The sequence below is a fragment of the Phacochoerus africanus genome, chromosome 6, assembly GCF_016906955.1.
Source record: "Phacochoerus africanus isolate WHEZ1 chromosome 6, ROS_Pafr_v1, whole genome shotgun sequence".
In the NCBI taxonomy this organism is placed as follows: domain Eukaryota; kingdom Metazoa; phylum Chordata; class Mammalia; order Artiodactyla; family Suidae; genus Phacochoerus; species Phacochoerus africanus.
Genome location: NC_062549.1, coordinates 45,903,995 through 45,930,778, shown reverse-complemented (window position 1 = coordinate 45,930,778; position 26,784 = coordinate 45,903,995). Strand labels below are relative to the sequence as shown.

General features: G+C 36.2%; 1 protein-coding gene across 1 annotated transcript in view; it reads left to right on the top strand.

Moving 5' to 3' along the window:
* The window catches only part of NECAB1 (N-terminal EF-hand calcium binding protein 1), a 233,566-nt gene that overhangs the window by 76,392 nt on the left and 130,390 nt on the right, over positions 1–26,784 (top strand). Inside the window, exon 4 of the mRNA XM_047782941.1 lies at positions 11,199–11,224. Within this exon, the coding sequence (XP_047638897.1) occupies positions 11,199–11,224 (26 nt within the window). The remainder of the gene's footprint in view (positions 1–11,198; positions 11,225–26,784) is intronic.

Genomic DNA, 26,784 nt, shown 5'->3' with positions numbered 1-26,784 from the left:
AAAGCACATAGTGGCTAAACAGTATGCTACTAAACAATAAATGGATCATGAAAGAAATCAAATAGGAAATGAAAAATACTTGGAGACAAATTAATGTGAAAATACAGTAAAACTCTATCCAATCACTTGTGATAGAACATGATGGAGGATAATGTGAGAAAAAGAAAAAAAATATATATATATATATGTGTGTGTGTGTGTATGACTGGGTTACTTTGTTGTACAGTAGAAATTGTCAGAACACTGTAAATCAACCATAGTGGAAAAAATTAAAATGATAAAAAACCCAAAATCTATGGGATATAGCATAAAAGGTTCTAAGAGAGAAGTTTTCTGTGAAACAAGCCTACCTGATGAAACAAGAAGAATCTCAAAACAACCTAACCTTACACCTAAATGAACTAGAAAAAAAAGTGCATAGTAGAGTGATAAAAATCAGAAATTTCGGACTAAAAGTGAATGAATTAGATTCTTTTTTATTTTAAGTGATTTTTTTCCATTATAGCTGGTTTACAGTGTTCTATCAATTTCCTACTGTACAAGGTGACCCAGCATACATAAATATATACATTCTTTTCTCACATTATCCTTCATCATGCTCCATCATAAGTGATTAGATATAGTTCCCAGTGCTACACAGCAGGTCTCAGTGCTTATCCATTCCAAAAGCAATAGTTTGCATCTGTTAACCCCAAATTCCCAGTCTATCACACTAACCTCCCTCTCCCCCTTGGCAACCACAAAGCTGTTCTCCAAGTCCATGAGTTTCTTTTCTGTGCAGAGGTTCATTTGTGCCCTATACTACATTCCAGATATAAGCGATATATTGTATTTGTCTTTCTCCTTCTGACTTACTTCACTTAGAGTGAAAGTCTCTAGTTCCATCGATGTTGCTGCAAATGGCATTATTTTGTTCTTTTTGATGGCTGCGTAGTATCCCATTGTGTGTGTGTGTGTGTGTGTGTGTGTGTGTGTGTGGTGTGTTTATGCACAACTTCTTAATGTATTCATCTGTCAATGGACATTTAGGTTGTTTCCATGTCTTGGCTATTGTGAATAGTGCTGCAATGAACATGCAGGTGCATGTATCTTTTTTAAGGAAAGTTTTGTCCAAATATATGCCCAAGAGTGGGATTGCTGGGTCATATGGTAGTTCTATGTATAGTTTTCTAAGGTACCTCCATAGTGTTCCTCATAGTGGTTTTGCCAATTTACCTTCCCACCAAGAGTGTAGGAGGGTTCCGTTTTCTTCATATCCTCTCCAGCAATTGTTATTTGTGGACTTATTAATGAAGGCCATTGTGACTGGTGTGAGATGGTACCTCATAGTAGTTTTGATTTGCATTTCTCTAATAATCAGGGATATTGAGCATTTTTTCATGTGCTTGTTGCCCATCTGTGTATCTTTGCAGAAATGTCTCTTAAGATCTTTTGCCCATTGTTCCATTGGGTTGTTGGCTTTTTGCTGTTGAGTTCTATAAGTTGTTTGAGCATTTTACATGTTCTTGGCCATCTATATATCTTCTTTGGAGAAATGTCTATCCAGATCCTTTGCCCATTTTTTCATTGGGTTGTTGTCTCTTTTGCTGTTGAGTTGTATTTGCAAAAGTTGTTTGAATATTTGAGAGCTTAATCCCTAGTCAGTTGCATCATTTAAAACTATTTTCTCCCATTCTATAAGTTGTATTCTTGGTGTTTTTATGGATTCCTTTAATATGCAAGACCTTGTCAGTTTGATTTGGTCCCATTGGTCTATTTTTATTCTTATTTCTGTTGCCTTGGGAGTATGACCTGAGAAGACAATTGTTTTTTTGTTTTTTTTTGTTTTGTTTTGTCTTTTTGCTATTTCTTTGGGCCGCTCCCACGGCATATGGAGGTTCCCAGGCTAGGGGTCAAATCGGAGCTGCAGCCACTGGCCTACACCAGAGTCACAGCAACGCGGGATCCGAGCCGCGTCTGCAACCTACACCACAGCTCACGGCAACGCCGGGTCATTAACCCACTGAGCAAGGGCAGGGACCGAACCCACAACCTCGTGGTTCCTAGTCGGATTCGTTAACCACTGCGCCACGACGGGAGGAACTCCTGAGAAGACAATTGTAAGGTTGATATTAGAGAATGTTTTACCTACGTTCTCTTGCAGGAGTTTGATGGTGTCTTGTCTTATGTTTAAGTTTTTAAGCCATTTTGAGTTTATTTTTGTGCATGGTGTGAAGGTGTGTTCCAGTTTCATTGATTTACATGTGGCTGTCCAATTTTCCCATCACCGCTTGCTAAAAAGACTTCTTCCCATTTTATATTCTTGCATCCTATGTTGAAGATTAATTGACTGTAGGTGTCTGGGTTTATTTCTGGGTTCTCCACTCTGTTCCATTGATCTGTATGTCTGTTTTGGTACCAGTACCACATTGTTTTGATGACTGTGGCTTTGTAATATTTCTTGAAGTCTGGGAGAGTTATGCCCCCTGCTTGGTTTTTCTTCCTCAGGATTGCTTTAGCAGTTCTGGGTCTTTTGTGGTTCCATATGAATTTTTGGATTGTTTGTTCAGTTCTGTGAAAAATTTCATGGGTAATTTGATGCGGATTGCATTGACTCTGTAGATTGCTTTGGGTAGTATGGCCATTTTTACAATATCGATTTTTCCAACCCAGGAGCATGGAATATCTTTCCATTTCCTTACATCTCCTTTAATTTCCTTGATTAATGTTTTATATTTCTCAGCATATAAGTCCTTTACCTCCTTTGTCAGGTGCATTCCCAGGTATTTGATTTTTGGGGGTGCAGTTTTAAAAGGTATTGTATTTTTGTATTCCTTTTCTAATATTTCATTGTTAGTATACAGAAATGTGGCTGATTTCTGAATGTCAATCTTATATCCTGCTACTTTGCTGAATTCATTGATCGGTCAAGTAGTTTTTGGGTTGAGTCCTTGGGGTTTTCTATGTATAGAATCATATCACCTGCAAACAGTGCCAGTTTTACCTCTTCTCTTCCTGTTTGCATGCCTTTTATTTCATTTGTGTGTCTGATTGCTGTGGCCAGGACTTCCAATATATGTTGAATAATAGTGGTGAGTTGGGCATCACTGTCTTGTTCCAGATTTTAGTGGAAAGGATTTCAGTTTTTCCCCATTGAGTATTTGCTGTGGGTTTGTCATAAATGGCTTTGATTATGCTAAGGTATGTTCCCTCTATACCCACTTTGGTAAGAGTTTATGTCATGGATGGATGTTGGACTTTGTTGAATGCTTTTTTTGGATCTGTTGAGAAGTTCATGTGGTTTTTGACTTTCCATTTGTTAATGTGGTGTATGGCATTGATTGATTTGCATATGTGGAACCATCCTTGTGAACCTAGGATGAATACCACTTGGTTGTGAGGTATCATCTTTTTATATATTGTTGGATTCAGTTGGCTAAAATTTTCTTGAGAATTTTTGCATCTATATTCATCAGAGATATTGGACTATACTTTTTTTTTCATGGTATCTTTGTCTGGTTTTGGTATTATGGTAATAGTGGCATCATAGAAATTCTTGTGAGTGTTCCTTCTTCAAACTTTTGAAAAAGTTTAAGGAGGATGGGTATAAGTTCCGCTTTGTATGTTTGGTAGAATTCACCTGTGAAGCCATCTGCTCCTGTACTCAAAATGGCTTAAAGACTTAAATGTAAGACAAGACACCATCAAACTCCCTGAAGAGAACATAGGCAAAACATTCTCTGATAGCAACCTTACAAATGTTTTCTCAGGTTAGTCTCCCAAAGCATCAGAAATAAAAGCAAAAATAAACTAATGGGACCTAATCAAACTGACAAGTCTTAAACCATAAAAAAACCCCAAAAAGACAACTTACAGAATGGAAGAAAATAATTTTAAATGATGTCCTTTTGTTCTTCCTTGTGTTTATCATCACTTTTATAATAGGTTTTTTTTTTCTCTTTCTGATCTGTATGCTGGCTTAAGTGATTGCTTTCCTATTGTGGTTTCCTTCATCCTATTTATTCTTACTTCTCTTTTTTATTTATGGAAGCCATTTCAATATTTCTTTTAGAATGTGTTTAGTATTGCTGTACTCTTTTAGCTTTTGTTTTTTGGAGAAATTCTTTATTTCCCCTTCTATTTTAAATGATACTCTTGCTGGATAGAGTATTCTGGGATGCAGTTTTTTTCCTTTCAGAACTTTAAATATATCTTGCCCCTCCCTCTGGCCTGTAGTGTTTCTGTAGAAAAATCAGCTTATAGCCTTATGGGGGGTTCCCTTATAATTAATGCTTTGTGTTTCTCTTGCTGCCTTAGTAATCCTCCCTTTAACTTTTGCCATTTTTATTATAATATGTCTTGGTGTGGGCCTATTTGGGTTCAACTTGTTTGGGGCCCTCTGTGCTTCCTGTATCTTGATGTCTGTTTCCTTTAGATTTGGAAAATTTTTAGCCATAATTTCTTCAAATATATTTTCAATCCCTTTTTCTTTTTCTTCTCCTTCTGGAATTCCTATTATGCATAGATTGGCCTGCTTTATTAATTGGCCCATAGCTCTCTTATACAGCTTTTGTGTTTTTTCATTTGGTCTTCTACTACTGTCCTGATTTGGTCATTTCCATTATTCTATCTTCCAAGTCACTAATTCCTTCCTCTGAATTATCTGTTCTGCTCTTTAGTGCCTTTAGCTCAGTTTGAATTAGATTCTAAAAAAGGACAAATATGATCAATGAAACTAAGAGCTGGCTCTTAGCAAAAATAAACAAAATTGATAAACCTTGAACATATTCATCAAGAAAAAAGATAAAGGACCTAAATCAGTGAAATAAAAATGAAAAAAGAGAAATTACAACAAACACCACAGATATACAAAGGATCATAGGAGATGACTATGAATAACTGACAATAAAATGAAGAAAGTATAAATTCCTAAAAATGTACAATCTATCAAGAGTGAACCAGGAAGAAATAGACAACAAGAGTAGACCAGTTATTCTTAGTGAAATTGAACCAGTAAGTTACTGGAATTGATGCTTGTGGCTCAGTGGTTATGGGTCCAACTAGTATCCACGAGGATGCAGGTTTTATACCTGGCCTCGCTCAGTGAGTTAAGAGCTGGCATTGCTATGAGTTGTGTTGTAGTTCACAGACACAGTTCAAATCCTGTGTGGCTGAGGCTGTGGCATAGGCTGGCAGCTGCAGCTCCCATTTGACCCCTAGCCTGGAGACTTCCACATGATGCCCTATAAAGGGGGGGGAACCTCCCAAAAAACAAAAGATTAATTCTACCAAATATTTAGAGAAGAGTTAATACCTATCCATCTCAAACATTTCAAAAACTTGCAGAAGAAGGAGCATTTACAAACTCATTCTTGAAGATCAGCATCACCCTGATACTAAAACCCAAGATGCATACAAAAAAATTATATGCCAATATAAATTCAAAAATCCTCAGCACAATCTTAGTAAACCAAATTCAACACTATATTTAATGCTTCACACACCATGATTAATTGAATTTAGTCCAGGGATGCAGGCATGATTCAGTACCCATAAATCAATCCATTTGATACATCACATTAAAAAATTGAAGAATAGTCTTAATCATCTTAATAGATGCATAATCATCTTAATAGATGCATAAAAATCTTTTGAAAAAATTCAACATCTATTTTTGATAAAAACTCTAAATAGAGTGAGCATAGAACACATATACTCAACCAACAAAAGGCCACATGTAACAAGCCCACAAATAATAGCCTACCCAGTGGTGGAAAACTGAAAGCATTTATTCTAAGATAAAGAACAAGACAGGATGCACAATATCACCACTTTTATTCAATATAGTATTGGAAGTCTTAGCCACAGCAATCATACAGGAAAAAGAAATAAAAGGAATTCATATTGAAATGGAAGAAATAAAATGTTCAGTGTTTGCAAATGACATGATACTAAACAGCATGCTAAATAACGCTACAAAAAAATCTACTAGAACTAGTCAATGAATTTGGTAAAGTTGAAGGATACAAATTAATATATAGAAATCTGTTGTGGTTGGAGTTCCCATTGTGGCTTAGTAGGTTAAGTATCCAATGTTGTGTCTATGAGGGTGCAGATTTGACCCCTGGCCTTGCTCAGTGATTAAGGAGCCAACATTGCCACAAGTTTCAGTGTAAGTCACAGATGCAGCTCAGATCTGGTGTTGCTTTGGTTGTAATACATGCCTGCAACTAACAGCTTCAATTCCACCCTTAGCCTAGGAACTTCCATATGCCAGCTGTAAAAAGAAAAAAAAAGAAATCTGTTGCATTTATATATATTAATTATCAGAAGGAGCAATTAAGAAAATAATCCCATTTAAAATCATATTAAGAAGAATAAAAAACCTTCAAATAAATTTAACTAAGTAGTTAAAAGACCTGTACTTGGGAAATTATGACACTGACTGAAAGAAATTGATGACAACACAAATGGATGGAAAGATATGTTTATGGATTGTAAGAGTTACTGTTGTTAAAATTCCCGTAACAGGAGTTCCCATTGTGGGTCAGCAGTAATGAACCTGACTAGTATCCATGAAGATGCATGTTCGATCCCTGGCCCCAGTCAGTGGGTTCAGCGTTGGTGTGAGCTGCAGTGTAGGTTGCAGATGTGGCTTGGATCCCACTTTGCTGAGGCTGTGGTATATATAGGCTAGCAGCTACCGTTCTGTTTGACCCCTAGCCTGGGAACTTCCATATGACATGGGTGTGGCCCTAAAAAGACCGAAAAGAAAAGAAAAGAAAAGAAAAGAAAAGAAAAGAAAAGAAAAGAAAAGAAATTACCATATTACCCAGGTATATCTACAGATTTGATAGAACCCTTTTCAAACTACCAATGGAATTTCAAACTACCACTGAACTTAGGAAATAATCCTAAAATGGCAAGGAAATACAAAAGGCCTGAGCAGCCAAAATAATCTTGAGAAAGTACAAAGCTGGAGGTATCATGCTCTGTGATTTGAAACTATACTACAAAGCCTCAGTAATCAAAACAATATGATACTGGCACAAAAACAGACACATAATCAATGGTACAGAAGAGAGAGGCTAGAAATGGACCTACACTTATATGGTAAGGTAATCTATGATGAAGTACATAATAATATACAGAATATACAGTGGGGAAAAGATATCTTCTTCTACACATGGTATTCAGAAAATTGGACAGCTACACACAAAATAATCAAACTAGACTACTCTCTTACCCTTTACAAAAAAGTAAATTCGAAATGGATTAAAGATTTATCTGTAAGCCCTGAAACCATAAAACTCCCAAAGAAAACACAGACAGTATGCTCTTTGACAGCAATCTTAGTAATATTTTTTTGGATCTTATCCTCAGGCAAGGCAAACAAAAGCAAAAATAAATGGGACTACATCAAACTAAAAAATTTTTGCACCATGAAGCAAACTATCAATAAAATGAAAAAACAACCGACTGAATGGAAGAAGATATTTGCAAGTGACATATCTGATAAGGGGTTAATATTCCAAAATATATAAAAACTCATAAACTCAACATAAGAAGAGAAAACAGCCTGATTAAAAAACAGGCAGTGGATCTTAATAGACATTTCTTTTTCAAGGAAGACATACAGATGGCCATAATACATATGAAAAATGGTCAACATCAAATCATCAAGGAAATGCAAATCATTTCTCATTGTGAGACAGCACTTTACACATGTCAGAATGGTTATTATCAAAAATACAACAAATAACATGTGTAAGTGAGGATGTGGAGAAAAGAGTACCCTCATGCATTATTTGTGGAAATATAAACTGGTACAGCTACTGTAGAATACAATTCCTCAAAAGTTAAAAATCCAGCAATTCCACTCCTGGATATTTATCTGAAGAAAATGAAATCACCAATTAGAATAGATATAAGCAGCCCTATCTCCATTATTTATATATTTATTTATAATAGGGAGGATATGGAAGCAACCTGAGTACCTATAGATAGATGAATGGATAAAAAATGTGATATATGTATATACATATATACATATACATGTGTATGTATATACACTACCATAAATTATTGCTCAGCCATAAAAAACATGATGAAAACTTGCCTTTTGCAATAATGTGACCTGGAGAGTATTATCCTATGTGAACTAAGCAAGCAGATAAAGACAAAGATTGTATGATTTCATTTATATGTGGAATCTAAGAAGCAAAACAAATGAAGAAATATAATAATACAGAAACAGAGTTATAGATACAAGAGAACAAACAGGTAGTTGCCAGAAGGGAGAGAGTGGGTGAAGAAAATAAATAGTAAGGGGGATTAAAAGGTACAAACTTCCAGTTGTAAAGTTAATGTCATGGGTATGAAATGTATAGCATGGGGGATATAATCATTATGCGTGCAGTATCTTTCATGGTGACAGGTATTAACTGGACTTATGGTGGTGATCATTTCTAACTGTTTAGAAGTACCAAATTACTATGTTGTGTAACAGGAACTAACAGAGCTGTAGGTCAAGTATACTACCCAAAGAAACAAACAATCTCAGAGACCAGTTTTATGCTTACTAGAGACCGGATGTTGTGGTTACTAGAGACAGGTAGTTGTGGTTACTAGAAGGGGAGGGAGAATTGAGGAAGTCAGTCAAAAGGTACAAACTTTTTGTTATAAGGTATTTAAGTACTAGGGATGTAATATACAACATGATGAGTATAATTAACACTTCTGTGTGTTAATATGAAAGTTAAGAGATTAAATTCTAAGAATTTTTATCACACAGAAATTTTGTTTAATTTTAAAATTTGTATCCATGAGATAATGGATGTTCACTAAATGTATTATGATAATCATGTCTTGATGCATTTAAGTGAAATTATTATGCTGTACACCTTATACAGTGCTGTATGTCAGTTATATCTCAGTAAAACTGAGTGAAAATAAATGAAATACATTTTTCCAGAAAATAAAAATGTATTTCCTATTGCCACTCCTGTGGATAGTACTGCATACTGTTTGTCCCATTCTTTCCCACACCATAATAATAACTTCTAAACTGGTCTAGTCCTTTTTTTTAAAAAAAATCTTTCTTTTTAAAAAAATTTACAAATGTTGGATTTACAATGTTGTATTAATGTCATGTTTACTGCAAAGTGGATCCATTATACAGATACATACATCCATTCTCCACCCTGTAGGTTATTACAGAATATCAAGTAAACTTCCCTACATTACACAGTAGGTCCTTGTTTAAACTCTCTTTCTGTTCCATCTTAATCCATCTGTCAGAACCTTTGGAAAGTGTAAATATAATCATATCACTCACTTTTAAATTCTTCTTTGATCCAAGTTAGCAAAGATAAAGTAGAAATTTCTTAGAATGAGGCTTTTCATTTTTCAGTCTGATTTCAGTCTGACCTTATGTTTCAGCTATAAACTACTCAGTCATTTAGAAATTTAGTAAAATACTCTTCACACTTCTAATTTTTGTTGCAAATAGCATTTCTCTAACTAGAATTTTCTTCCTTTGTCTGTCTTTTTCACTTTTATTTAACCTTTGAGAGTTAGTCCACAAGTATATCCTCTTTTATGTAATCCCTGGTAACTTTTGCAAGTTAGCCAATTTCCGCTCTTACCAAATATTTTATTACATTTTAATTGTTTTTTTGCATGAGCCTACCTCTAAATTGAGCTACTAGAGACTAGTGATATGCTATATTCAGCTCATTATCTAATGCAGCCTAATTAGCCATGGCAGCCAAAACAATGCCTGACATATAAAGTGTATGTTTATGGGATAAATAGATGAATGAACAGGAGCCCACACCAAAACTATTGCAGAAGATTTTACATATTCTATCTGAAGGCAAATACTACTTTACAAAAATATTTCCTATAATATGGAGATATCATTTACCTAAGATCAAATATTTAGCATGTTAGGATAAAATCCTGAGTTTAAAATTACATGACAAATTTGTGGATGTAACTGGCAAAATAACTGGTTGTTTGAAATGCTTACACCAGTGTCCCTTCTGTCAACCCTGATGGCTACTTAAAGGAGGACTGAATTATAAAGTTTATTTACATTGAGTTTTGATATATATCATCTGTATGTAGTCAAAGATTTTCAGTTAACTGATGTTTGCAGTTGATTTTTGGTAGTCTTCATCTTTAAGAGGTTTACTTGTATTCTTTTTTTTTCTGATTTTTTTATTACTCAAATGAATTTATCACATCTGTAGTTGTATAATGATCATGACAATCCAATTTCACAGTATTTCCATCCCATAACCCAAGCGGGATTTACTTGTATTCTTATTTAAACTTTAAAAAATAGGAATGAAAGATGAATTTTATTAAATTCCCATTTAGTATTTGTTAACATGAAGGTTTTTCTCCTTTGAATTATGATGTAAATACGTGATATTTATTTAGTACCTGATATTGGACCATTGTGGAATTTCTGTACCATATCTTTTTGGTACCATTATTCTTCTGGTAGTAATGTATCAGATCACCTAACAGTTCATCTGGCTCTTTTGCAGTTATATTCGTAATGATAACAAATTTCGATTGTTTATATATAAATATTAAACAATGTAACGCTTCATTATATATTACAAATAATTTGAAATGAGCACAGAATCAAACTTAGCCCAAAAGTTGAATTTAGATATGGAAGTTCTAGCTGTTATGTCAAGTCAGAAATATGACAGCTAACATTAAGTGTTTAATTTGTGCCAGTTACTCTTTTAACTGCTTTATACTTATTAACCCCTTTAAATCCTATGACATTCCTATGAAATAGAAATTATTACTCCCATCTTGGAACTGAGGAAGTTCCAAGAGGAACTGAGGAACTGAGACACATAGATGCAAAGTACTCAGGGTGTAGATGTTAAGCGGTGGAGTTAATATTTGAACTCAAGTGTACTAGCTCAGAGCTTACATTCTCAAAATTATGCAGTCTTCCCCCAGCATGACATGAATAAGTAATTCATGACACCCAAATGCCAAGAATTATTTGTTCAAGGATAAAATCTGATAATCATTATTAATATATGAGCAAACAATATAGAATGTGAGAGAAATACTATAACTACATATCATCTATTAATAGGACAGTATACATTAAGGGATAACTGTATTCAAATACTTAAAATTAAATATTACCAAAGTAATAATACTTTTTTTTATCTTTTCAGCAATCTTGACACAGAAGAACTATGTGGTAAGTTTTTTTAAAGCCAATCAATCTCATTACTTGCTTTAGAATAAAAAATATACTGTCATATATTTCTATATACCCTGAAAGAAACGTCATAGTTTAGAAGGTCTGGAATACAGTAAAATATCTCAAGGAATTTACCTTTATCCATGCGTTACTGAAGTATGTATTTCACTGAGGAAGGAGTTGGGCCTTATGTGTTCACAGGAGGACAATATTGATTATAGTTAGTACAATCAGTTTCACGAGAGCAAATTCTCCACCAGCTTGAGTATATTCTTAAACTAGTGTTTAATAGAACTTCATTATTCTCTTCAAATATATTGTGCAGAGCCTTTTGTAATTGTTTTGCAAACCTGACCCCTTGACATTTAAAAACAACTTGTTCCATACCTGCCAAATCCATTCTAGAATGTTGCTTGCAAAACAAGTGATTCAGTAGGGAAAGAAGTCTTCACAAATTTCTGATTTAATGGACTTTTCATTTATTTTCTCCATTTTTGTGGGTGGAAACAGAATCAGAGGCTAGAAATATGAAATGCAAATATTTTTGAAATTTATTATTTGTTATGAAAAATTTGTCTTCTATAATAATAAAACTAGATTAAGAACCTACTCTTTATTTATTTTATTTTTTTTAAAGTTTGACTCTGCTTTGTTCCCATAGTTTTATTTAGGGAACTAGTTGGTGGGGGTTAATTCAACAGAATTGCTATATATTTTTAAACATAGTGATTGTATCCCTAATTGTGTGTTACAATCCTCCCCTTCTCTTCAAGAACATGCATTTTAATTTCCAGAGTGAATTTTATTTTTTGTGAATATAATATTTTCTAATCAAAATGGATTCCTTTTTTACTCTTCTATAATAAATTGCCTCCTCAATCTCTTTTTAAATATTTTTATTAAAGTATAGTTGATTTACAATATTGTAAAAATGGCCATACTACCCAAAGCAATCTACAAATTCAATGCAATCCCTATCAAATTACCCATGACATATTTTACAGAACTAGAACAAACAATCCAAAAATTTATATGGAACCACAAAAGACCAAGAATTGCCAAAGCAATCCTGAGAAACAAAAACCAAGCAGGAGGCATAACTCTCCCAGACTTCAAGAAATACTACAAAGCCACAGTCATCAAAACAGCATGGTACTGGTATCAAAACAGACAGACAGACCAATGGAACAGAATAGAGAACCTGGAAATAAACCCTGACATCTATAGTCAATTAATCTTTGACAAGGGAGGCAAGAGCATATAATATGGGAAAAAGAAAGCCTTTTCAGCAAGCATTGCTGGGAAACCTGGACAGCTGCATGCAAAGCAATGAAATTAGAACATACCCTCACACCATGCACAAAAATAAACTCAAAATGGCTGAAAGACATAAACATAAGACAGGACACCATCAAACTCCTAGAAGAAAACAGGCAAAACACTCTGACATCAACCTCATGAATATTTTCTCAGGTCAGTCTCCCAAAGCAATAGAAATTAGAGCAAAAATAAACCCATGGGACCTCATCAAACTGAAAAGCTTTTGCACAGCAAAGGAAACCCAAAAGAAAACAAAAAGACAACTTTCAGAATGGGAGAAAACAGTTTCAAATGATGAAACGGACAAGGGCTTAATCTCTAGAATATATAAATAACTTATACAACCCAACAGCAAAAAAGCCAATCAATCAATGGAAAAATGGGCAAAAGACCTGAATAAACTATTCTCCAAGGAAGATATACAGATGGCCAGCAAACACATGAAAAAATGCTCAACATCACTGATTATAAGAGAAATGCAAATCAAAACAACCATGGGATACCACCTCACACCAGTCAGAATGGCTACCATTAATAAATCCACAAATAACAGGAGTTCCCGTCCTGGCGCAGTGGTTAACGAATCAGACTAGGAACCATGAGGTTGCGGGTTCGGTCCCTGCCCTTGCTCAGTGGGTTAACGATCCGGCATTGCCGTGAGCTGTGGTGTAGGTTGCAGACGCGGCTCGGATCCCACGTTGCTGTGACTCTGGTGTAGGCCAGTGGCTGCAGCTCCGATTTGACCCCTAGCCTGGGAACCTCCATATGCCGTGGGAGCAGCCCAAGAAATAGCAAAAAGACAAAAAAAAACACACAAAAAACAAAAAAAAAATAAATCCACAAATAACAAATGCTGGAGGGGCTGTGGAGAAAAGGGAACCCTCCTGCACTGTTGGTGGGAATGTAAACTGGTATAGCCACTATGGAGAACAGTTTGGAGATACCTTAGAAATCTATCCATAGAACTTCCATATGACCCCACAATCCCACTCTTGGGCATATATACAGACTAAACTCTACTTAAAAGAGACACATGCACCCGCATGTTCATTGCAGCCCTATTCATAATAGTCAGGACATGGAAACAACTCAAATGTCCATTGACAGACGATTGGATGAGGAAGATGTGGTATATATACACAATGGAATACTACTCAGCCATAAAAAGAATGACATAATGCCATTTGCAGCAACATGGATGGAACTAGAGAATCTCCTCCTGAGTGAAATGAGCCAGAAAGACAAAGACAAACACCATATGATATCACTTATAACTGGAATCTAATATCCAGCACAAATGAACATCTCCACAGAAAAGAAAATCATGGACTTGGAAAATAGACTTGTGGCTGCCTGATGGGAGAGGGAGGGAGTGGGAGCGATCGGGAGCTTGGGCTTATCAGACACAACTTAGAATAGATTTACAAGGAGATCCTGCTGAGTAGCATTGAGAACTCTGTCTAGATACTCATGTTGCAACAGAACAAAGGGTGGGGAAAAAAATATATATACATGTAGGGATAACTTGATCCCCTTGCTGTACAGTGGGAAAATAAAATTTTAAAAAAAGTATAGTGATTTACAATGTTCCTTCAATTTCTGCTGTACATTGAAACAGCCAAGCTATAAATATACATACACACATTCTTTTTTTCATACTATCTCCAATCATGTTCTAACCCAAGAGACTGTGCACAGTACCCTGTGCTGTATAGTAGGATCCCATTACCCATCTGTTCTAAATGTTAGTAGTATCCATCTACCAACACCAAAATCCCTGTCCATCCCCTTCTCTCCCTCCCCTCTCCCCCCAGCAAACACAAGTATGATCACCATGTCCATGATATGTTTCTGTTTTATAGATAAGAACAAACCCTCACACCATATTTTAGATTCTACATGTAAGTAATATCACATGGTATGTCTTTCTCTTTCTGACTTACTTAACTTAGTATGCGAATCTCTAGTTCCATCCATGTTGCTGCAAATGGCATTATTTTGTCCTTTTTATGGCTTAATAGTATTCCATTGTGTGTGTATATATATATACCACATCCTCTTAATCCATTCATCTGTCATTGGATATTTAGGTTTTTTCCATGTCTTGGCTATTGTGAATAGTGCTGCAAAGAACCTAGGGGTGCATGCATCTTTTTGAATGAATGTTTTATCCAGATATATGCCCATGAATGGGATTGCTGGATCATATGGTAGTTCTGTATTTAGTTTTCTGAGGAACCGCCATACTGTTTTCCATAGTGGTTGTACCAATTAACATTCCCACCAACAGTGAAGGAGGATTCCCTTTTCTTCATGTTCTCTCCAGCATTAGTTATTTGTTGACTTGTTAAATATGACCATTCTGACTGGTGTGAGGTGATAGCTCACTGTAGTTTTGATTTGCATTTCTTTAATAAATCAGTGATGTTGAGCATTTTTTCATGTGTCTGCTGCCCATCTGTATGTCTTCTCTGGAGAAATGTCTGCTTAGGTCTTCTGCCAATTTTTCCATTGGGTTGTTTGGTTTTTTGTTGCTGAGTTGTTTGTATATTTAGATTAAGCCTTTGTCAGTTGCATTGTTTGCAAATATTTTCTCACATTCTTTGGGTTATCTTTTCATCTTTTTTTTTTTTTTTTTTTGCTTTTTAGGGTCGCACCCATGGCATATGGAAGTTCTTAGGCTAGGGGTTAAATTAGAGCTACAGCTGTTGGGCTACACCACAGTTACAACAATGTGGGATCCTAGCTGCATCTGTGACCTATACAACAGCTCATGGAAATGCCAGATCCCTGACACACTGAGAAAGGCCAGGGATCAAACCTGCATCCTCATGGATACCAGTCAGCTTCATTTCTGTTATGCCACAACAGGAACTCCCTGTCTTTCATTTTTTCATGGTTTCCTTTGCTGTGCAAAGCTTTTGAGTTTAATTAGGTCCCATTGGTTTATTTATATCTTTATTGTCTTTATTCTAGTAGGTAGAACAAACAAGATGTTGCTGTGATTTATGTAAGAAGTGTTCTGCCTATGTTTTCCTCTAAGAGTTTCATAGTATCTGGCCTTACATTTAGGTCTTTAACTTGTTTTGAGTTTATTTTTATGTGTAGTGCTAGAGAATATTCTGATTTCATTCTCTTCACATGTAGTGGTCCAGTTTTCCCAGCACCAGTTATTGAAGAGATTGTCTTTCCTCTGCTGTATGTTCTTGCCTACTTTGTCATAGATTAGTTGACCATAGGTGCTTGGGTTTATTTCTGGGCTTTCTATCCTGTTCCATTGATCTATATTTCTATGTTTTTTTCAGTACCATACTTTTTTGATGACTGTAGCTTTGTAGTATAGTCTGAAGTCAGGGAGCCTGATTTCTCCAGTTCTGTTTTTTTTCTTTTCAATATTGCTTTGGACATCTAGAGTCTTTTGTGTTTCAATACAAATTAAATTTTTTTTCTTCTAGTTCTGTGGGAACTTCTAGTTCCTTGGTAACTTGATTGGGATTGCATTAAATCTGTAGATTACTTTGGGCAGTATAGTCATTTTGATAATATTGATTCTTCCAATCCAAGAACATGGTATATCTTCCCATCTGTGTTCTCTTCAATTTCTTTAATAAATGTCACAGTTTTCAGAGTACAAGTCTTTTGGCTCTTTAGATAAGTTAATTCCTAGGTATTTTATTCTTTTTGATGTGATAGTAAATGGGATGGTTTCCCTAATCTCTCTTTCTTATATTACATTGTCAATATATAGAAATGCAATCAATTTCTACATATTAATTTTGTATCCTGCAGCTTTACCAATTTTGTTGATGATCTCTAACAGTTTTCTTATAGTCTTTAGTGCAGAATTGTTTAAGGTTGCTGGTTTCTTAATTTCAAATGTATTTTCAGTATTCTGCATTTATCTCTCCTCTCATGCTAGCTAGTTTTTATATCATAATTGTCAATGGGTGATTTCCTAGTTTTATATTACCTTTGCCTTTACCAGTGAGCTTTTTCATCTGTAATATTCTTGTTTATATTTTTGGCTTTTCCTTTTCTGCTTAGAAAAAAATTCCTTTAGTAATAGATGTAGAGCTGATTTGGAGGTGATGAATTCTCTTAGCATTTTCTCGTCTGAAAAGCTTTTGATCTGTCCATCAAATCTGAATGCAAGCATTGTTGTGTAGAGTATTCTAGGTTCTAGGTTCCTCCTCTTCATCACCTCAATTATAGCTTTCCACTCCCTTCTGGCTTGTAGAGATTCTGCTGAAAAATCAGCTTTCATCATGATGGGGGCTCCCTTGTGAGTTATTTGTTGCTTTTCCCTTGTGGCTTTTAATATCTTTTTCTTTGTATTTAATTCTTGTCAGCTTGATTAGTATGTTTTCACTGTGTTCCTCCTTGAGTTTATCCTATATGGGATTCTCTATGCTTCCACAGCTTGTTTTTAATTTTGGTCAAATTCATTAAAATGTGTCTTGGCATGTTCCTTCTTGGGTTTATTCTATATGCTACATGCTGTTCTTCCTGTACTTGAGTGTTTCCTTTCCCATATTAGGGAAATTTTCAGCTATAGTCTCTTCAGATATTTTCTCTGGCCCCGTCTCTCTCTCTTCTCCTTCTGGAACCCCTATGATACAAATGTTGGTATATTTAACATTGTCCAAAAGGTCTCTTAGACTCTCTTTTCAGTTCTTTTTATTCTTGGTTCTTTTATGTGGCAGTGATTTCCACCAGTCTGTTTTCTATCTCTCCTATTCGTTCTGCCTCTGTTATCCTGCATTTGATTCCTTCTAGTGTATTTTTCATTTCAGATATTGTGCTATTCATTTTAGTTTGCTTGCCCTTTAAATCCTCTAGCTCTTTATTAAACTTTTCTTTTAACATCTTGATCTGTGTCTCCAGTTTTTTCCCAATATATTGGACCACCTTTACTATCATCACTGAATTCTTTTTCAGGTAGAGTGGCTATCTCATCATTTAGCTGTTTTTGTGTGTTTTTTTCTTGTTCCTGAAAGCTACTTCTTTGTCATCTCATAATATCTACCTTTCTGTGTATTGTCCTCCTGACAGCAGGTATATAGATGCAGCAGCAGATGCCCAGTCCTGAAGTTCTCAGGGGTGGTACTGGTTCATGTGTACTTAGAGCATGTGATGGGAGTAGCACTATCACACACTTTTCCTTTTCTACTTAGAAAAAGAAGCCCCTCTCCTGGGGCTGGGTGGCTGCTATGGATGGAGTCCTCAAGGAAGGTGACAGTGATTCGCAGTTCACAGGATTGCTTTTGTATTATGTGGGGGCAGCAGTGGCTCCTGCAACCCCTCCTGCTACCACGTGGTTCTCAGAACTATTTCCTGTAGCTGGCAATGCCAGCAGCTGCTCCTGAAGTTCCTCCTTTTGCCAGGGAAGCTCTTGGGACTGCTCTCTGTAGCTGTAGAGGAAGGTGTCACTCTGTAGTCACTCTCCTTATATGCGCACCCTAGGGATATCTCTCTGTAGCCACAAGGGTGGGCGTTGGTCCCTAACTGTTGCTAAAAGGCTCTTTCTGTAGCTGCAGGACATGTACTTCTGGTAGTCCTCCCTCCCACCTGGCTACTGGCGGGAGTGCTCTCTGTTGCTACCACAGATCATAATGTAGGCCAGTGGGCCTCCCACAGCTGCCTTGGCATGGATGGAGCACCACTGGCATGGACCCCCACAGGACCACTGGCAGGAGGTACAGAGCTGGTGCTTTTCCTGGTAGAGCAATTTGTGGCTCTGCAGGAAATATGCACCAGCAGCCCCCTTGCAGCTCTTTTGGTGCCAAATGGGCACCACTAGCACAAGCCGCTGCAGAGCTTGTGCTTTTCCCAGTCGGGCAGTTTGTGTCACCTTCAGGGAACATGTGCCAGACACACTCTCACAGTTCTTTTGGTGCTAAATGGCCACTGCTAGTGTGTGAGCCACTTGCAGGAGCCAAGAAGATTGTGTTATTCCCCCCAACAGTAACTCTGCCTGCTCTGAGTTCTCAGTGGCCCTAAGGGTGTGACTGCTTCCCATTTGTTGCTAGGCAGTCACTGATGCTAGATGGCTCCCAGAGCTGAAGCAGGCAGTGTCCTGAAGCCTTAGAGCATGCAGGGAATAAGGTTGTATGGTGGATCCTGCCCCTTCCCTCCAGCACCCCCAAACAATGGTGCCTAGCCTTTAGGCTCGACTGGGTTACCTCAGCTTATGCCCTCAAATGTGGTTGCCCTAAACTCTAGTCCCTCTAGGCTGTCTCTGTGTGACTAACCCCAGTTTTTTCCCATGTAGTCAGCTCCAGTTCTCTGTTTTAGTCTGATCTATTAGGCCAGATTTTTAGTTCCTGACACTTGTTGACACTGGCATATGGTTGCCATAGCACTGACCTTGCTGTAGCAGTGACCATTTGTGGAAGATTGTTGCCATTTTAACTGCATCAAAACAATGGCTGTTTTCTCCTCCAGTATTCTAAAGTTCCTCCTCAGTCTCAGCTGACCTCCTCACTGGTGGGAGTCAAAATAGATTCTAAGCAAAACCAAATTTTTCAGTGCTAGCAAGTGAGATATGTTGACTCACACCCAGCACAAATTCTTCCTTGTGCATGGAAGGAGCAAATGGCATGGAAAATAGATTTCATGTTCTCTTTGGTAGAAGCTGATTAAAAGGTCCAGGCTTCTAAAACTTTCTGTTGCTTTTATTCAGTTTGTCAGTGACTAAATTGTGGATCTAAAATTCAAAAATATATTAAAATAATGTATATATAAATATGTATTACTTATTTTAATTATGAAAGTAACTTTATTTTTTAAAATTTAGCAACATAGAATTGTGTAGGAGTGTAAGATAAAATGCCAAAGTCTGTCTCACTCGCCTCTTTTTTCCCCTGCTACTAATTTCCTAACTGCTTGGAATATATCCTTCCAGATGTTTTACACATATACTGACTTTGATATGTATGTGTTTATTTTTTCCAACAATGAGATCATACTGTATGATCAGTACAAGTGCACACTGTTCTACCTCATTTTATTTAAAAAACTCCATAGTGGAGTTCCCTTTGTGGTGCAGTGGTAATGAATCCAACCAGTATCCATGAGGATGCAGGTTCAATCCCTGGCCTTGCTCAGTGGGTCATGGATCCAGCGTTGCTGTGGCTGTGGTGTAGGCGGACAGCTGTAGCTCCAATTTGATGCCTAGCCTGGGAACTTCCATATACTGTGGGTATAGCCCTAAATAGCATAAAATAAAATAAAACTAAAAGCTTTATAATGCCTCATTTACCTTAATTTTTTCAACCAAGTCCCTTTTTGTAGGCTTTCAGGTTGTTTCCAGCTTTCCACTGGAACAAACAGTACTGAAGTAAATATGCTTGTTTGTATTCTCTTGGCACTCTCGTACAAGTTTTTCTGTAAGATAGATTCCCAAAAGTATAATTACTTGGTCAGGTTCTTCTGATGTGCATGCCCACAAGCAGTGTATAGGCAAGTCAATATTACTCACTTTCCTAAGTAGAAGCTTTAGGCTATAACCTATTCCTGTTAGTCAATGCATAACTTGATTTTAATTAGGTAACTGTGTTTGAACTCTAACACTGAGTCTTTGATTTTCTGTTTGTGCCATTTTTAGCTGTGATCTAAAATCTACTGGGAGCAAAATCATTGTTTTCCTGCTCTTACCCAGCTTATAACTTTATGCTCTTACTCATTTTTACTGAACTGTTTTGCAGTTCTTGAACTTGGCAGCTGAGTATTTTGAGATATTTATAGACAGGTGACGAATGATTGCAATGAAAGTTCACATAGCTACAGTGCTTGATCTGAAAGCATCTTTTATAAGAAAGCTTCATGAGCAAGGTTGAATATATTCAATAGTCTAAGTTCTCATCTAGTTAGTTTTTACCTACAAAATATTGTTATTTTGAAAGTTAGATAAAGTCTATAAATAAGATCTATAAAACTGAAGGTGAAGGAAATTCCTATAAACATTTTGTAAGCCTCATACGCAAAGTTCCTTTAAGTAGCTGTGCCCCAGACACACCTAGTCAGACATAGAGGAGCATGACCTTGCATTGCCAGAGCCTGGGAAGTGCTGATGAACCTGTCCCTGCCAAGTCTGGGTGCTAGAAAATCAAAAGTCTCTATTCCATGCTGTTAGAGCTATGGCCAGATGTACTTGGCACATTTATAAAATCACCAAAAAGAATTGTAAAATAGCTTGTGTGACACTGATATGTATCCCCTCAAAATAACTCATGTTTAGGTTTCCAACTGATGCCTTTATTCGGAGCATGGATATACAAACTCTCTCTTTCTCTGTCATCTGCTGTTTTCTTTCCTATCTAGTATATTACTTGGGAAGTTATAGCAAGGTACATATCTTGTACCTATATTTAGGGACTCATCTAAACTCATGAAAATGCTTTGTGAGATTAGTTCCCAGTATGGCCTTTGTGGCAGCTACAGGTTCTCTTGTTCTGACCTGGAATTCCTGGGCCAGACTTGAAAACTCAACAACCTGTAAGACTGAGATGCAGAATAGAAAACTGTAATTTGGTGATGTGACACCTCTAATCACGTACAGTAAGGAAAGGAGAAATTAACCTTTGGTTGGCATTAAATATCCATCAGAAGATGATTTGCTTTCTGACAGATAATTTATTAAATACATCTAATTATAACTCTTTCTCTATTCTTTCATTCTACTCAATGCCCAGACTCTTTTGGAAGATTCTTTATTTATTGAGGTGAATTTTTCCTCACACATTTCCATATGTACTATACAATCGTATTTAGCTCTTGCCCATGGAATCCTATTGGCTTTCAAATTGGCCCTTGTACACGGAGGGCACAGGGAGACCAGAGAAAGAGGCAGAGCATTCCAAATTGTTAGTGGCAGATTTAATAGACAGGGAAATTTGCATATAAGGCTAGATGTGGGCAGCTACAAAACAAGTAGATCTCTGCACCCTCCCACAAGAATCTTAAAAGTTTATATAGAGTCCTTAATTGGATTCAGTCACCTACACCATCCAGACTGCTCTCTGAAGATTGTGTCCTTGAAAATGGCTCCCACTGCGGGAAGGGTGAAGAAGCATACATTTCAAGGGCAGGAGAGGATATGAGGCACCTCCAATTTTCTGGGTGTAGTTTTGTAGGTCAATCTGTGGTCACATCCTCTACATGACCTTCACCAAAAAAACATGTGGGCTTCAATTGCAGCAACATGGATGGAACTAGAGAATCTCATACTGAGTGAAATGAGCCAGAAAGACAAAGACAAATACCATATGATATCACTTATAACTGGAATCTAATATCCAGCACAAATGAACATCTCCTCAGAAAAGAAAATCATGGACTTGGAGAAGAGACTTGTGGCTGCCTGATGGGAGGGGGAGGGAGTGGGAGGGATCGGGAGCTTGGGCTTATCAGACACAACTTAGAATAATTTACAAGGAGATCCTGCTGAATAGCATTGAGAACTTTGTCTAGATACTCATGTTGCAACAGAAGAAAGGCTGGGGGAAAAATGTAATTGTAATGTATACATGTAAGGATAACCTGACCCCCTTGCTGTACAGTGGGAAAATAAAAAAAAAAAAATAGGTCTTTTCTCCTGGAAGTTATCCTACTTAAAATGGACAAGGGTTTTAAGGAATAAACATTTGTTCTGAACTTTTCTTTCTCCCTAATGCTAAACACATTTGCTCAGCTCACATTGGTAGCATGATTCAATTAAGGAACATGAGTCATAATAACAGGAATAAAACCTTAGTCCAAGCTTAGCCATTTCCAAAGCCATCACTGACTTTGCTATATTTTGGGGTATGCAGATTTACTGCTGAAATTCCCACTTCTACCTCATAGCTTTGGTATGACCTGTGGTCCTTTTACTATGACTAAATTACTCCTGGCAGTCGACACTACTCTTGTCTCTCCTGAGGTATATCACCAATATTCTCCAAACCTTCCAAGTGTATTCAGATCTTTTTAATAGAAAAATTTGAGTATGTCATTCTCCTTTTTAAAACTGTTCCAAGGCTTCCCATTGCTCATAACACTCTTCACATTTAATCTGCCTAATAATCTCCTAGTGAACTTACAAAAATTGCTTAAACCTGGGCCTCACCCCAAATTTTCTGATTTAATAGATGAGACTTTATGAATAATATTCATTTCTAATAAGTACTCCAGACTTAAATGTACTTACAGCTCATCTGGGGGATTATTAAAATGCAAATTCTGACTCAATAGATCTGAAGTGGATTTGAGATACTGTGCTCTACAAGTTCCTAGGTGATGCTGATGCTGTCGCTCCATAGGACAAAGTTTGAGCCGTGAAGCTCTAGGGAATTCTCTAGAGTATCCAATGCAGATGGTTGAAAACACTTACCTAGACTTAGGGATAAAATTTAGAGCACATAGCAAGGAATTTCCAACACATTGAGTTTCCTCTCTCATCATGATTTGTAGCATACTGCTTCCTTGCTGTCTCTTATCCTTAAATATCTCCCAATCCTATCCTTTATATCCTAGCAATGATAAACTACACATATTCCTGCTAACAAGATATATGTTTCCATGTCTTTGTTTACCCTTCTTCTGATTATCCAACAGATTCTCACATATCTGTTAATTCAGACTTTACTGGTATCTCCTCTATGAAGCTCTTTCTGATTTACTCAGGTGAGCTTGGGCATTCTTTGCTCTGTATTGAATGCTTGGGCATTCTATTCCTCATGTATCTGCTCTGTAAATGCTATTGATCCTTGTCATGAACAGTGATCATGTGTAGGGCAGTTATTTGTTGGAGTATTTATTTCCCCTACCAGACTGTATGCTCCTTAAAATAGTCTCTGTTTTTTCATCTTTGTATTCCAAGTTCCTAGTATATATAACAGGCACTAAATATGTGCATTAAGTCTTGGTTTGAGTAAATGAACCCACATTATGATAAAGGAGAGATGGAATTATCTCTTTTTATCTATGTTAAATGTCTCTGACTTTTTCACCTAACTTCTCTCTTTGAGTTAATTGGAGCCTACTTGCCCTGGCGTATGTCCCTCAGTGTGTAACTTATAAAAACAGTTTGAATAACACTGAACTGTACCACATCAAGATAACTCTCATACTTATTCACAACTTAAACTCTCTATTCAGAGCTTTGATGTTGTAATTATCTCTTCTCAGAGTGATTTCCCAAGTGATATTGCTTGGGGAGTGATTGTTTTTTCCTAAGTACTTGGAAAGGTGAGAGGAACAAATGAAGGAAGGAAGGAAGGAAGGAAGGAAGGAAGGAAGGAAGGAAGGAAGGAAGGAAGGAAGGAAGGAAGGAAGGAAGGAAGGAAAGGAAAAGAAAGGAAAGGAAAGAAAAAGGAAAGGAAAGGAAGAAAGGAAGGAAGGAAGAAAGAAAGAAAGAAAGGAAGGAAAGTAGGAGGGCAGGCTAGATAGGTGTCTCCTCTAAGACCTCTAATCCTTGTCTTCTCATGTGTTCTATCAGCACATGAATACATAGGTTTGATTTCAAAGTGGAAAGACAACTTATATTCTTTCCAGGGACCTTTACTGTTTAAGCCAAATATATGTGAATTAAAATATGTATTTATTTATGTTTTTTGTTGAAGTATAGTTGATTTATAATATTGTGTTAGTTTAAGATATATAGCATAGCAATTCAGTATTTTTGCAGATTATATTCCATGATAGGTTATTACAAGATAATGGGTATAAATCCCTCTCCTATACACTATATTGTTGTTGCTTAATCTATTTTATAGGTAGTAGTTTGCATCTGTTAATCCCATAAACCTATTTTGTCCCTTCCCACTTCTCTTCTCCTTTGGTAGTAACCACAACTTTGTTTTCTATGTCTGTAAGTCTGTTTCTGTTTTGCATATAGATTCGTTTGTATTATTTTTTAGATTCCATATGTAAATGATATCATATAGTATTTTTATTTTTTTACCTATCTTATTTAAGTATAATATTCTCTGGTTCCATCCACATTATTGCAGATGGCAGTATTTCATTCTTTTTTATGGCTGAGTACTATACCACTGTATATAGGTATGTGTGTATATACTTGTTGAAGAGACTGTTTCTCCTCAACTGTATTCTTGCCTCCTTTGTGTAGATTAATTGACAATAGGTGCATGAGATTATTCTGGAAAAGATTATTCTTTTGTTGGCTTAAAAAGATGTGATATATATATATAAAACCTCATAGTGGTTTTAATTTGCATTTCTCTAATAATTAGCAAGGTTGACCATCTTTTCATTTACCTGATAGACATCTGTTATGTCTTCTTTGGAAAAAAGGTTTATTCATATCTTCACTTATTTTTTATTGGATTTTCATTTTCTTGATACTGAGTCATACGAGCTATTTACATATTTTGGATATTAACTCCTTGTCAATTGCATCATTTGCAAATACTTTCTCCCATTCCATAGGCTGCCTTTTTGTTTTGTTGATGGATTCCTTCGCTGTGTAAAAGCTTTCAAGTTTAATTAGGTCTCATTAGTTTATTTTTGCTTTTATTACTCTTATTTTAGAAAACTGAACCAAGAAAATATTTTTAATAAAATTTTTATTGTAGTTGATTTACAATGTTGTGTCAATTTCTGCAGTATAGTAAAGTGATCCAGTTACGCATATATATACATTCTTTTTCTCACATCATCCTCCATCACATTCCATCACAAGTGATTGGATATAATTCCCTGTACTATACAGCAGGATCTCATTGCTTATCCACTCCAAATGCTGTAGTTGGCATACTGCCATGATTTATGTCAAAGTGTGTTTCTCCTGTGTTCTCTTCTAGGAGTTTTATGGTTTCATGCCTTACATTTAGGCTTTTAAACCATTTTGAGTTTATTTTTTATGTGGTGTGAGTAAATGTTCTAATTTCATCGTTTTACATGTAGCTTCCTAGTTTTCCCAGCACCACTTGTTGAAGAGACTTTATTCTCCATTGTATTCTTGCCTCCTTTGTTGTAGATTAATTGACAATAGGTGCATGAGATTATTCTGGGCTCTCTGTTCTGTATTGATCTATGTTTCTGTTTTTATGACAGTACCTCACTGTTTTGAACACTATAGCTTTTTTGTATAGTCTGAAGTTTTGGAGGGTTATACTTTCAGCTTTGTTCCTTTTTCATATGACTGCTTGGTAATTTGGGGTGTTTTTATGGTTTCATATAAATTTTAAGGTTATTTGTTCTAGTTCTGTGAAAAATGACCTGGGTATTTTGGTAGGCATTACATTAAATCAGAAGATTTCTTTGGGTGGTATGGCCATTTTTACAATATTAATTCTTCTCATCTAAGAGCATGGCATACCTTTTGATTTCTTCAATTGTCATCAGTTTACTTCGTGAATGTTTTATCTTTTTTGGAGTGTAGGTATTTTACCTCCTTGGTTAAATTTATCTTAAGGTTTTTTTAATGCAATTTTTTTGGCCACATCAGTGGCATATGGAAGTTCCCAGGCCAGGGATTGAACCCAAGCCCTGGCTGCAACCTGCACCGCAGCTATGACAACACCAGATCCTTAACCCACTGTGCCACAGAGGGAACTCCTTTTAATGGAATTTTAAATAGGTTCAAAATTTTTCTCTTTCTTATAGTTCACTATTAGTGTATAGAAACACAATAGATTTCTTTATATTAATTTTTTAACCTGCTACCTTGATGAATTCATTTATTAGTTCTTATCAGTTTTGGTGTGAAGACTTTAGGGTTCTCTATGTAGAATATCATGTCATCTGCAAGTAGTAACAGTTTTACCTCTTCCCTTCCAATCTGAATGCCTTTTATTTGTTTTTCCTGTCTGATTGTGGTGGCTAAAATTTACAATACTATGTTAAATAGAAGCATTTAGAATGGGAATCCTTGTCTTATTCCTGAATTTGAGGGGAAGGCTTTCATATTTCACTACTGAGTATAATGTTGGCTGTGAATTTGTCATAAATGGCCTAAATTGTCTTGAGATATGTTCTCTCTGTACCATCTGCTTTGATGAGAGTCTTTATCATGAATGGATGTTGAATTTTGTCATGCTTTTTCTGTGTCTGTTGAAATAATCATGTTTTTCCTTTGTTAATGTGGTGCATCACACTGATTTGCATGTTTTGGGTTTTTTTTGTTTTTTTTTTTTTTGCTTTTTTAGGGCCACACCCACAGCATATGGAGGTTCCTGGCTAGGGGTCAAATCGGAGCTACAGCTGCCAGCCTACACCACAACCACAGTAAT